Below are 12,463 nucleotides of genomic sequence, written 5' to 3' on the forward strand. Positions count from 1 at the left end.
CAAGAGACTTACAGAGGAGGACTGCCAATTGCCTTCCTCTGCATAGTGACCCGGATATTCCTTGGTGTCTCCCCTCCAAGTACTTGCCAGGACCAACCCTGCTTAATGTCTGGGATCTGACGAGATCAGGCTAGCCTGGGCCATCCAGGTCAGGACAGTCTACCCACTCTGCCATGGAAACTTGCTGGGTGACCTTGGTCCAGTCACACACACTCAGCCTCGACCCTGGCAAGTATCTGGATGGGAGACCTCTGAGGAATATCAGGGGCCTGACACGGAGGCAGGAAATGGCAAACCACCTCCCGAATGTCTCTTGCCTTCAAAACCCTACGGGGGTCACCATAAGTGACTTGACAGCAACACACACACACACACTTTCCTTTGTTTGTTGTTTTCCTCGAAAAAGAGCAGAGGTCAATTTTGCCCGGGGTTTTCTATAGGGAGAAAAGTGCTGCATTTTTTTTTTAAAGACAACTGACAGCCCAACCGAACCAAATGTTAGGGGAGGTCTCTAAAGTGGGGGTCCAGATGCAGTACACCCACTACCTTCCCCCTCCCCCCACCCAAATGCTTGTCTAAGGTATATTGGGATAGTTGGAAAAGATGTCTCTTAAAACAAGCTGGTGATTCCCCCCCCCTTCTTCCTTGTCTATTCCCACAGGTGTTCTCGCTGGCGGGATCTACATTCAGCCTCCCCTCCTCACACATTTTTGGAAGCCCCCTCACCTCTGGGCTGTCCATCAACCCCTTGCTGAACCAAACAGAAAATAACCGGACAGGTACGCGAATCAGAAAGTTGCCTGAACTCTGATTAGAAATTATCCCTCAAAAGATTCAAGGGTGTTCTGTCAGCATGCTTATCCTGTCCTTTCTCTGCAGCGTTCTTGCCCCCGTCTATTTATTGCTGACAAGGTGTATGGAAATGAACAAGTTACAGAAAAAAATATTTTCCAGTGTGCTCCCTTACTTTTTGTTTAACAGCAAAAAAAAGCCCTTTACAATATTAATATATTTGCATTTACGTGTCTAACTATAGGCCAGGCAGTTTGGCACATATGTACAGCACCCAAGCATGAGAAACACTGCCTGAGGCTCCTGGGAAAATGAATACAAGGGGCCGCGGGCATGTGCAATGAAATCCAGAGAGGCGCTGCAGATTTGACAGGAGGCAGTAACTGTGCTAGGCTGCCATCTGGTGGCAGGTGGGAGCACAACGTTTCTTGAGATTGGCGGTGGCTGTGTCTTTCCAGTTTTTCGGGGAGGTTTTACCCACAGAAGACTGGGGTTATGACGAAGAGGAAGGTTATGGCAAACCCCCTCTGTTTGTCTCTTGCCTGGAACTCCTCATGGATGGGGTTGCCATGGAATCATAGAGTTGGAAGGGGTCAAACAGGCCATCTAGTCCAACCCCTTGTTTAATGCAGGATCAGCCTAGAGCATCCCTGACAAGTGCTTGTCCAGCCTCTGCTTAAAGACTGCCAGGGAGGGGGAGCTCACCACCTCCCTAGGTAGGTGATTCCACTATAGGACAACTCTTACTGTAAAAGTTTTTTTCCTAATATCTAGCCGGTACCTTTCCTCCCCATTACTGCAAGTCCTATCCTCTGCTGCCAACAGGAACTGCTCCCTGACCTCCTCTAAGTGACAGCCCTTCAAATACTTAAAGAGAGCAATCATATCCCCTCTCAACCTCCTCTTCTCCAGACGAAACATTGGTTGTGACTTGACAGCATGTTCTTTAAGGGACGATAATTTCAAATATTTAAGGCAATGTGGGGGTATAGCTGTGCAGATATTGAGAGCTTAGGACAACCCAGCTTGTGCAAATCAGAGGAATGGTGTTTGCAAGGGGTTTGAGTCACATGTTGTGAGATCTTGGGAGTATAATGCCGGAGAGACCTGGCTCATTTCAGCTTATACCCATAGGGACTGTGGGTGCCAGAACTATCATGGAAGCAACACACCCAGTTGATGTAAACCTGGGTCTGCCCTAATCACATATCTCTGGTATCCTTTTATCCCACCTTTCTCCCAAGGTATATAGTTCTCCTTTCCCCCATTTTGTCTTCACAATAACCCTATGAGGGAGGTTAGGGTGAGAGTGGGTGACTGGCCTAAGGTCACCCATCAAGGTTCTATGGCAGGGTGGGGATTAGAACCCGGATCGCTCAGATCCTAGTCCAAAATTCATATCACTGCATCATCCGAACCACAGGGGCCAGATTGTTGCGTTGGGGGGTTGCTAAGTATGACTAGTGGTGTGAAGCCTTATTCGTCACCAGCAGCTTCCCTCCCCCGTGGCTGCTCCTGTATCTCACCTCATGAATCCCTTCCAGACTGCTTTCTCAGCGAAGTTCTGATACTCACCTGGAAGAAAGATGGTTGCCGGGGACGACAGGAACAGACACGGGAAAGGTTCCGTTCCCCTCACCGGACCCCAGTTTTTGCTCTAAAAATTTCCATGCACACCCCACATTATATGGATAGGAAGACATAAAGTTGTCAACTCCGGATAGGAACGTTTCTGAAGATTTGGGGGCAGAGTGTGGGGAAGGTGGAGTTTGGGAAAGAGAGAGAACTCAGCAGGGCTGTGATTCCGTACAGACCACCCTCTGAAGCTGCCATTTCCTCCAATGTCTCTGTAATCAGGAGATCAATTGTAATTTTGGGAGAATTCCAGGCCCCACCTGGAGGATAAACAAAATATATATTCACCAATATTCAATAGTCAAAGGACTTGCACATCATATACACAAAATACAACTGTACCATGGATGTATAAAGAGTTCAAAACCAAAAGGTAAGTGGAAACATATCCAAATAGTCTTAATGGTTACAAAAAATTCAAACAGTCAATGGCTCATAGAAACCCCAAGGGTCTATTCCCAAAGATGGCAAGCACAGAGGAGAAGGCCTTTCTAGGATGGAACTCCCAACAGTGGCAGGGGTTGATCATGCGCAGTAAAGGTGATAGAAGCAATTCCAATACCAGCAATGCTGCTCATGTGCAGTAACTGGTAGTTACTTGATGACTGACACTGAACCTGTGGGTCTAAGAGAATTTGACACTGATGAATGACATTGTATATTATTGGCTGATGAAGCCCTCAAGCAAAATGTGAACACAATCCAGAGTCCACGTACCCATGAACCTCCCCTCTGCACCATGGTTGTTTGATATTTATGTATGACTGAGGATTCCTCATTGTATACATTGATTCCATTAATAAGATCACTCCTATGGGCAACTGAGTTACTTCAGCAGTTCCTGTTGCACACGATCTAACTACCAGTTACTGTACATGAGCAGCATTGCTTCTATCACCTCTACTGCGCATGATCAACCCCTGCCAGTGTTGGAGTTCCATCCTGGAAAGGCCTTCTCCTCTGTGTTTGCCATCTTTGGGAATAAACCCTTGGGGTTTCTATGAGCCATTGACTGTTTGAATTTTTTGTAACTATTAAGACTATTTAGATATGTTTCCACTTACCTTTTGGTTTTGAACTCTTTATATATCCATGGTACAGTTGTATTTTGTGTATATGATGTGCAAGTCCTTTGACTATTGAATATTGGTGAATATATATTTTGTATTTTGAAATTGGAGCTTGTGCTGTTCTTCTTTGTACTTGCTATTTTACAGCACTATTTGTAACTTGTTGTTGCAGTTCCCACCTGGAGGATGGCAACCCAAAGAGCCCCGGGCTTATCCAAGTCGGATTGTTGCCATGTATAGTTTGACTCCTGGTGGTGGCGGAAAGCACCCGCAAGTCACAGCTGACTTATGGCAACCCTGTAGGGTTTTCAAGGCAAGAGTCTTTCAGAGATGGTTTGCCATTGCCTGTCTCTGCCTCACGCCCCTAGTAATCCTTGGTGGTCTCCCATCCAAGTACTAACCAGAGCTGATCCTGCTTAGCTTCTGAGATCAGACAAGATCCGGCTAGCCTGGACTGTCCAGGTCAGGGCAGTTTGACTCCTAGCAATAAACATTTGCTGAAACTAGGATTTGAGGGGGTGGGGTGTAAATTGCGGCTTGTTTGTATTTTAAACTCACTATTTATCTTTGCACTTCCAGAACCAGATATAGAAGACTGTAATTTTGCCTGCCGGGGGTCCTCACCCCAAGAGAGTCTTTCTTCCATGTAAGATTTTTTTTTTCTTGGTGAGGAATGGAGATGGTACACTGATTTATTTTCAAGGGGAGGATGAAACACACAACCTGAGGTGTGAACTTCGTGTCGGGGCTTCTTTCACGATTATTTCAAATAGCTCTTTTGTTTTTCAAATGCAGCCATTGGGATGGCTTCATCAAAGAGAATGGTACAAACAGCTTCAATCCTTCCCTCCCTTGCAGTTTTCTCACTGGAAAAAGCTTCCCTTAAACTGATTTTACACCCCGCACACACGCGTGCACACACACACACTGGGGACACTTCAAGATACCTGCATTTTCCCCCTAACAGAGTAAAAGGAGCTCAGGGTAGCTTTTTCTGTTGAGTAAAAAGGGGGGGAGGTTTTACGATTCCCTCATACTGTTCTTCTGATTGGTGAAGCAGATTGGTGAAGATTGTATTTGCAAAGGAAAAACTGTCACTCCTCCACCATGTAAACAAATCTCTCAGTTGGGGAAGGACAGTGTTGGGCAGAAATGGCAGATACGAAGGGAGAGCCAGTGGAGTGTAGTGGTTTAAGAGCGGTGGTTTGGAGCGGTGGACTCTGATCTGGAGAACCGGGTTTGATTCCCCACTCTTCCACATGAGCGGCGGACGCTAATCTGGTGAGCTGGATTTGTTTCTCTGCTCCTACACACAAAGCCAGCTGGGTGACCTTGGGCTAGTAATACTCTCTCAGCCCCACCTACCTCACAGGGTGTCTGCTGTGGGGAGGGGAAGGGAAGGTGATTGTAAGCTGGTTTGATTTTTCCTTAAGTGGTGGAGAAAGTTGGCATATAAAAACCAACTCTTCTTCTTCTTCTTTAACCCCCCCCCCACACACACACACACTTACTGCTTTTCCCTTCCAAATTGTGCACAATGCCTACTGCTTTACTGGGGAGGGTGGGATATAAATTTAATTAAATAAATAAAAATAAATAAATGTTTAGTAAGGAGCTGGTTTCACAGGCTTAAGCCTGCTGCAGAGCCTCTGGACCGGCCCTCTGAGATACAAGCGTAGTTTTGTGGGCAATCCCTCTAGACCCATTCTCCTTGAACTCTTTGAGCTGACTGAGGCTCAACTCCTGCTTTCTTCTTGCACATACCCCACCCTGCACATTTTAGCCCCGTTAAGGAGGCAGCCACATTTTTCACTTCAGGATGACAGGCCTGTTAACCAGAATAAGTCACATAATTAATTGATCAATATATCTAATTCTCAATGTGGCCCCTTTTGAGGGATACTTAAATCCAGAGATTGGGGCCATGGACAGAGGAGACAAATCTTACTACAAACCTGAGAAAAGCTCCAAATTAGCAAAAAAAAAAATCTGTAAAAAAGGAGGGATATTTATTTATTAAAACATTTCTACCTCGCCTTACCTCTTGGTTCGAGGCAGCTTACAAGAATAGTTAAAACATCCACAGCTAAGACCAAAGATAAAATAGTATGCCCCAAATCCCTCTCCCCCCGCCCCACTTAAAAGATCCCTGCCATTCACCCACCCCTCAAAAGCCCTTGCAAACAGGCAGGACTTGCAGCCCCTCCTGAAGATCTCCAAGGAGGGGGCCTCTCTCCCTTCCTCAGGGATCCCATTCCACAGAGCCGGAGCCACGATGGAAAAGTCTCTGGCTCGGGCTGATGTCAGTCAGGCCAGCCTAAGTGGTGGGATAGCCAAAGGATGGTCGCCTGATGGTGCACGGGGACGTATAGAAGGAGATGGTCCTTCCCAGGTTGTGAAGGGGCCCAGGTTATGAAAGGCTTTAAAGATCATAACCACCACCCTGAATTGAACTCAGAAACAGACTGGCAGCCAATGTAGCTGTTTCAAATGGGGCAACATATGTTCCTTGGCAGCTAGCCCCTGACAATAGTCATTCTGGACCAGTTGTAGTTTCCAGGTTGTCTTCAAGGCAGCCCCATGTAGAGTTCATTGCAGTAATCCAGCCATGAGGTTATAAAAGGAGGGAAAGCTTAAGACGGGCAGGTAAGGGTAGGTTGGCTGGTGGGTGGGAAGAAGGAAGCAGGAAAAGGGGAGAGGTTATGGCAGCTACCAGGGTAGGGAAAGATGAAATACTGGAGGAGGGGAAAATGAGACACCCCCCCCCCGCAAACCCCTGCAGGTCCCTCACTTGTTGAGCATAATTTGATTGCAGAAAAAGCACTAGGCAGTGGACTGCATTTCCACATTTTCAGACTCAAAGCTTTCGATTGAAGAGACAGTGCAGGTTTCTAACACTCAGGGCTGGGGAAATTGGAAATAGCTGGAGAGATCCAAAAAGGGGAGTAGGTGAGGCTTCTCCCTGTAACTGGAATGACAGAACCTTGAGTGCAAAATGTGCAAGCTTCAGCAACGTCCAGTCACAGACTCAAGCTTTTTGTGTCTTGGAGTGTCTAGCCCTGGAGCCATTGCATTCCGAGTGTGGGATGGGTAGGATAAATCGTTTATCACAGATGTTCACGCTCCTTCTGACAGTCCTTTTCCCTCCTCCCCCCGACCTCTCTGCAGGTCCCCCATCAGCAGCCTCCCCACTATCTTCGATCAGACGGTGTCGGCCAGCGGTGGGGCTCTGGAGAATGTCCCTCAGGCAACCCCAAATATTGAGCAGCTCCTGGAGAAACAGGGCAACGGGGAGGCTGGTGTTAACAGTGAGTCACGAGGGAGAGCCTTCTGCATATGGGTGGAGAGTCTGAGGGGTCTAGTGGGTGGTGCTCTGGGCTTGGATTTGGGAGACCCAGGTTCGAATCCTCACTCTGCCACTGGGAAAAGATCTGCTTTTCCCTCCTCTTTCAATGATAGTCTCATACATACCATTCCAAAAATAACAGCTGCCCTTCCTTAGGCTTTGTTTTTTGGGTTTTATTTTCAATGTTTCTGCCTGGGAGCAGGTGTGTAAATGATCCACGGGCTACCAACCAATGTGGTGTAGTTGTTAAGAGCAGTGGACTCTAATCTGGAGAACTGGGTTTGATTCCCCACTCCTCCACATGAGCTGCAGACTCTAATCTGGAGAACCGAGTTTGATTCCCCACTCCTCTACATGCAGCCTGCTGGGTGACCTTGGGCTAGTCACAGTTCTCTCTGATCTCTCTCAGCCCTTCCTACCTCACAAGGTGTCTGTTGTGGAGAGAGGAAGGCAATTGTAAGCCGGTTTGAGACTCCTTAAAAGGTAGACAAAATCAGGGTATAAAAACCAAACTTCTTTTTCTACCTGATTGGTGCTGTGCTTTGACCCAAAAAGGGGGGGGCAGGAAATAGCTTTGTGATTGGGGCTTCCACTAACCAATCTGCACTGTGCAAATCTGGCTGCTCCTAAAAGCACAAAACCAGCTTCTCTACCCTGCCCAATCACAATTCTGGCAAAAGGCTGTATGCAGTGTCAGTTACACTAACATTTGGGCTCGCCGCTGAAATCTCGCGTGCCTCCGTGCCACCCAGACTCTAACCGCATCACTGCTGTTGTCTCCCCAACTCGCCTCCCCTCCCAAACCCATTTTGTTCCCCTCTTCCCACCCACCCCCGTCCCCCTTCCCACCCACATTTCCTGCAGTTGTAGAAATGCTCAAGGCGCTCCATTCGCTGCAGAAGGAGAACCAGCGGCTGCAGGAGCAGATCATGACTTTGGCAGCGAAGAAGGAGCGCCTGCAACTCCTCAATGTCCAGCTCTCCGTCCCCTTCCCCATGGTAACCACCAGCAACGGCCCCACAGGCCAGGCCCAGTACATCCTGGCCCCCAACGGTAAGGCAGTAATTCAGTTGTTTCTCAGTGGTGGCTGGCCTTTAATCTTCAAAATTCAAAATGTTCTCATTTTCCAAGGGCCGGTTCTTATTTCTGCAGCCTGGATGGGGGTATCTGAAGTAAGCAGGAACCAGATGCTCTTGTTTGTGTGCCTGCACTTTTAGGGTGACTACCAGAGATAGGACCTTTTCTGCTGTGGCCCCTTCCCTATGGAATGTCCTCTCTCTGCATCTGTTGAGCTGGTGTGTGTGTGTTAAGTGCCTTCAAGTCGCTTCCGACTCATGGTGACCCTATGAATGAAAGTCCTCCAAAATGTCCTATCTTTGACAGCCTTGTTCAGGTCTTGCAAATTGAGTGCTGTGGCTTCCTTTATTGAGTCAATCCATCTCTTGTTGGGTCTTCCTCTTTTCCTGCTGCCCTTAACTTTTCCTAGCATGACTGTCTTTTCCAGTGACTCTTGTCGTCTCATGACGTGACCAAAATACGATAGCCTCAGTTTTAGCTTCTAGGCTAGGGTCAGTTCAGGCTTGATTTGATCTATAACCCACTGATTTGTTTTTTTGACAGTCCACGGAATCCGTAACACTCTCCTCCAACACCACATTTCAAAGGAATCTATTTTCTTCCTATCAGCTTTCTTCACTGTCCAGCTTTCACACCCATACATAGTAATAGGGAGTACGATGGCATGAATTAATCTAGTCTTGGTGGCCAGTGACACATCCTTACACTTCAAAATCTTTTCTAGCTCCTTCATGGCTGCCCTTCCCAGTCTCAATCTCCTTCTGATTTCTTGGTTGAGCTGGTACCTAGGCGGCAATCATGCATCACAACATACATAGGGCCTTTCTATGCAGTGCGTTTGCTCCAGGTCCAAAGTGGAGACTTTTGATCCACTGCAAGCTCCATGCTCAGAACTCTGTTCCCAGGCCCATGGAGACTCATGCAGCTTGGGACCATGGAGCACATGGGCCATCCTCCCATGCTATTTTCTTCCCCTAAAACGGTGCCAGGGAGCTGCTATTTGCCCTGCTGGGGAAACTTGATGTGTACCAATGTACTACTTATAACTTTCCCCAACAGGGCAAACAGCGGCATCCTGGGGCTACTTCAGGTTAGGAAAACGGTGTAGGGGAAAATTTAATGGTCGTTTTCTACATGTCCTGATCTGAATCGGGCCCCTACCCATCTGGGAGTTGCATTCTGAGCCCAGAACTAGTGGCACATGTTTGATCAAAAAGGCAGACTTTGGGATAACGCAAGAAAAACGTGCTTGGGAGTCGTGCTTCGGAGCTCCCGTCATTCCTCCCTCCTCTCTTCACTCACAGAGCTGGATTTATAACTTCCTGGTTTGATCAAACTGCAGTTCTCTGCAATTTTTCAGATGCAGGCAGTTGGATAGATTGGAGTTTGTTGTCTCCCAACAAGACTGAGTTGTAGCTCTCAGCATCCTTGTTTGTGGGGGGGAAACAAACTTGAATTCAGCCGGACTCCTCCATTCAGATATCATGACAAACTGGAGCTTGATCCAAACAGGAAGTGTTGAAAAAAGCTCCATGTGCAAAGGAAGGCGGCAGGGGAGAGTAGCAAAGAAAGCCCAGGCACTGCGTGAAGACAAATCTCAATTTGTCACATTGTCTGAGTGCAGCTGTACTCTTCTGACCTCCGGGTGCCTAAAAGAAGATGCTTCTCTTTTCCCAGGCCTTCAGCAGTAGGTGATTATTGTCTGACTTTATCCTCTTCTCTGCTTCACTGTAGCTTATAGATACTGCTGCTGTTTGGGTGGATTTCTGTCTTGCAGATGATGACATAATCTCTTTAAATATTGTAGACATGTAGATTTTACTCTTTATTTTTTGTGAGAATTGTTCTGAGCCACGTCTGAGTCTGTTGAGAGGTGGGATACCACGGTTTCATATAAACAGACAAATACATTATCTGGATTATCTGATCCTGCAAAGGTGTCTTTTCTCTTGAATAATCGCTCTCCCAACATAATTGAGAAAGTGGCAAAATACTTTCAGAGTGTCATAAAAGTACGGCATGACAAAACTCAGGGATGAATATCGTTCATGTTTGTGACATTATTCGAGCCATATGTCATATTTTATTGTATAACTTAAGGTTTATTTTTTATGCCATTAAAGGTTTTGGTATTTGGAATAAATTATATAGGCAGGGAAATGAGAGAGATCGGGAGGCGATATCCCCTGCCTGGGTCAGAAACCGTGAGCGCTGCTGCCAGAGGTGTGAGAGTCAGCCAGGCTTACTCAGCGGTAAAAGGTGCTCTGCCACGGCTCGGTGTTAAGACTGTCTGTGTTTTCCCCTCTAGCTTGCAACAGCGACTCTCTGAGTGCCAGCAAGAGCCCCCCCTGCAAGAATAGCTTTGGCATCGAGAACTCGCTCTCCACTTCCTCTGAGGTACAAGACATCGATTTTTCTTCTCCTGACATGCATAACATAGATTCTGTGCTGGCTGCAGGTGGCCTCATTATGAGGCAAAGTGAAATGGCTAGCCCTGGAGAAACAGTGTGATGTAGTGGTTAGAACATCAGATTAGGATTTGGGAGACCCAGGTTCGAATCCCCTCTCTGCCATGGAAGGTCGGTGGGTGACCACAGATACAATCCCTGCTGTGCCCCATAATGATTATCCTTCCTTCCCTTCCCAGCGTGGTATGGTGGTTAAAGGTGGTGGTTTGGAGTGGAGGAGTCTGATCTGGAGAACCGGGTTTGATTCCCCACTCCTCCACATGAGCGGTGGAGGCTAATCTGGTGAACTGGGTTGGTTTCCCCACTCCTACACATGAAGGCAGCTGGGTGACCTTGGGCTAGTCACACTCTCAGCCCCACCTACCTCCCAGGGTGTCTGTTGTGGGGAGGGGGAGGGAAGGTGATTGTAAGCCGGTTTGAATCGTCCTTAAGTGGTAGAGAAAGTCAGCATATAAAAACCATCTCTTCTTCGTCTTCTGCTGCTTCTGCTTCCAGGATCCTCATTCGGGCTGTCCCAGCCGAAGCAGCTCTTCCCTCTCCTTCCACAGCACGCCGCCTCCCCTGCCCTTGTTGCAACAGAGCCCTGCCTCCCTCTCGCTGACCACTGGGGTGCAGCAGCCTCCAGTGAATGGTTTGGCCAGGGCGGTGGGGACCACCCACGGAGGAAGTGCCCCCGCCAATCACAGCCTGGTGGAAAGCCTCCTTGGGAACCTGGCCGGAGGGCAGCAGGTCCCCGTCAACGGCATCCTGGGGGGCCTGAATGGAGCAATGGCAGCCCAGGTCCAGAATCCCCTCTTGGCGCAGACCAGCGGTCCCCAAAACCTGCAGTTGTCCACCAACCAAAACAGGTATGTGGTGGTGGGGGAGGGGGAGACAGGATCAAAAGAATGGCCAGTTTATTGTAGGTTAAAGTGTATGGGTGAAATATCTTGGAGAAACATTAGTCATAACTTAATGTTATGTGGCGCAGAGCGCTGTGGCGCAGAGTGGTAAGCTGCAGTACTGCAGTCCAAGCTCTGCTCACGACCTGAGTTCAATCCCGACGGAAAGTCTGTTTCAGGTAACCGGCTCAAGGTTGACTCAGCCTTCCATCCTTCCGAGGTCGGTAAAATGAGTACCCACCTTGCTTCTGGGGATAAAGGGAATTTGACTGGGGAAGGCACTGGCAAACCACCCCGTAAACAAATTCTGCTTCGTAAACGTCGGGATGTGACGTCACCCCATGGGTCAGGAATGACCTGGTGCTTGCACAGGAGACCTTTACCTTTTAATAATATAATACAGATGTTTAAGAAATACAGGTATGATACAGTAAAAGGTTCTTTATACTTATATATAGATTTAAATATAAGTTCAGTGACTAACCTTAAATGGATTACTTGGAGATATAAGAAAGAAGGTTGAATAGATGGTAGAAATAAAAACTGCTTTAATGGATGGTTAACTTAAGATAAAGTAAGGCACATTTGGTAATATGATATGTTTTGTTATTTTAAGTGTTAATGTAGGTAGGTGTTATGTCTTGGTCTTGTAATTGTAAGTTTAAAATAAAAAAATAATTAAAAAAAAGGAATGGCCAGTTTAGAAAAGTTGCTGACAAAGGAAGGCCTTAACTGGTGCCATTTTAAATACAGTAAAGCCCCGTGGCGCAGAGTGTTAAGCTGCAGTACTACAGTCCAATCTCTGTTCACAACCTGAGTTCGATCCTGACGGAAAGTCGGTTTCAGGTAGCCGGCTCAAGTTTGACTCCGCCTTCCATCCTTCCGAGGTGGGTAAAATGAGTACCCACCTTGCTGGGGGTAAAGGAAAGATGACTGGGGAAGGCATTGGCAAACCACCCCGCAAACAAAGTCTGCCTAGAAAACGTCAGGATGTGACATCACCGCATGGGTCAGGAATCATGCACTGATGTACTGGCTTCTGGTTTGAGGTTGCCAGCTCTGGGTTGGGAAATACCTGGAGATTTAGGGGGTGGGGCCTTGAGAGGGCAGAGTTTGGGGAGGGGAGGGGCTAATGCCATAAAGTCCACCTTCCAAAGCAGCCCTTTTCTCCAAGGGAACTGATCTTCATTGTCT

General features: G+C 47.5%; 1 protein-coding gene across 1 annotated transcript in view; it reads left to right on the forward strand.

Moving 5' to 3' along the window:
* Positions 1 to 12,463, forward strand: part of MLLT6 (MLLT6, PHD finger containing) — a 110,533-nt gene that overhangs the window by 89,991 nt on the left and 8,079 nt on the right. The window contains exons 12-17 of the mRNA XM_056863308.1: positions 662 to 779; positions 4,077 to 4,143; positions 6,666 to 6,805; positions 7,708 to 7,896; positions 10,229 to 10,317; positions 10,884 to 11,236. Coding sequence (XP_056719286.1) covers positions 662 to 779; positions 4,077 to 4,143; positions 6,666 to 6,805; positions 7,708 to 7,896; positions 10,229 to 10,317; positions 10,884 to 11,236 — 956 coding nt within the window. The remainder of the gene's footprint in view (positions 1 to 661; positions 780 to 4,076; positions 4,144 to 6,665; positions 6,806 to 7,707; positions 7,897 to 10,228; positions 10,318 to 10,883; positions 11,237 to 12,463) is intronic.

The sequence above is a fragment of the Euleptes europaea genome, chromosome 18 (assembly GCF_029931775.1).
Source record: "Euleptes europaea isolate rEulEur1 chromosome 18, rEulEur1.hap1, whole genome shotgun sequence".
In the NCBI taxonomy this organism is placed as follows: domain Eukaryota; kingdom Metazoa; phylum Chordata; class Lepidosauria; order Squamata; family Sphaerodactylidae; genus Euleptes; species Euleptes europaea.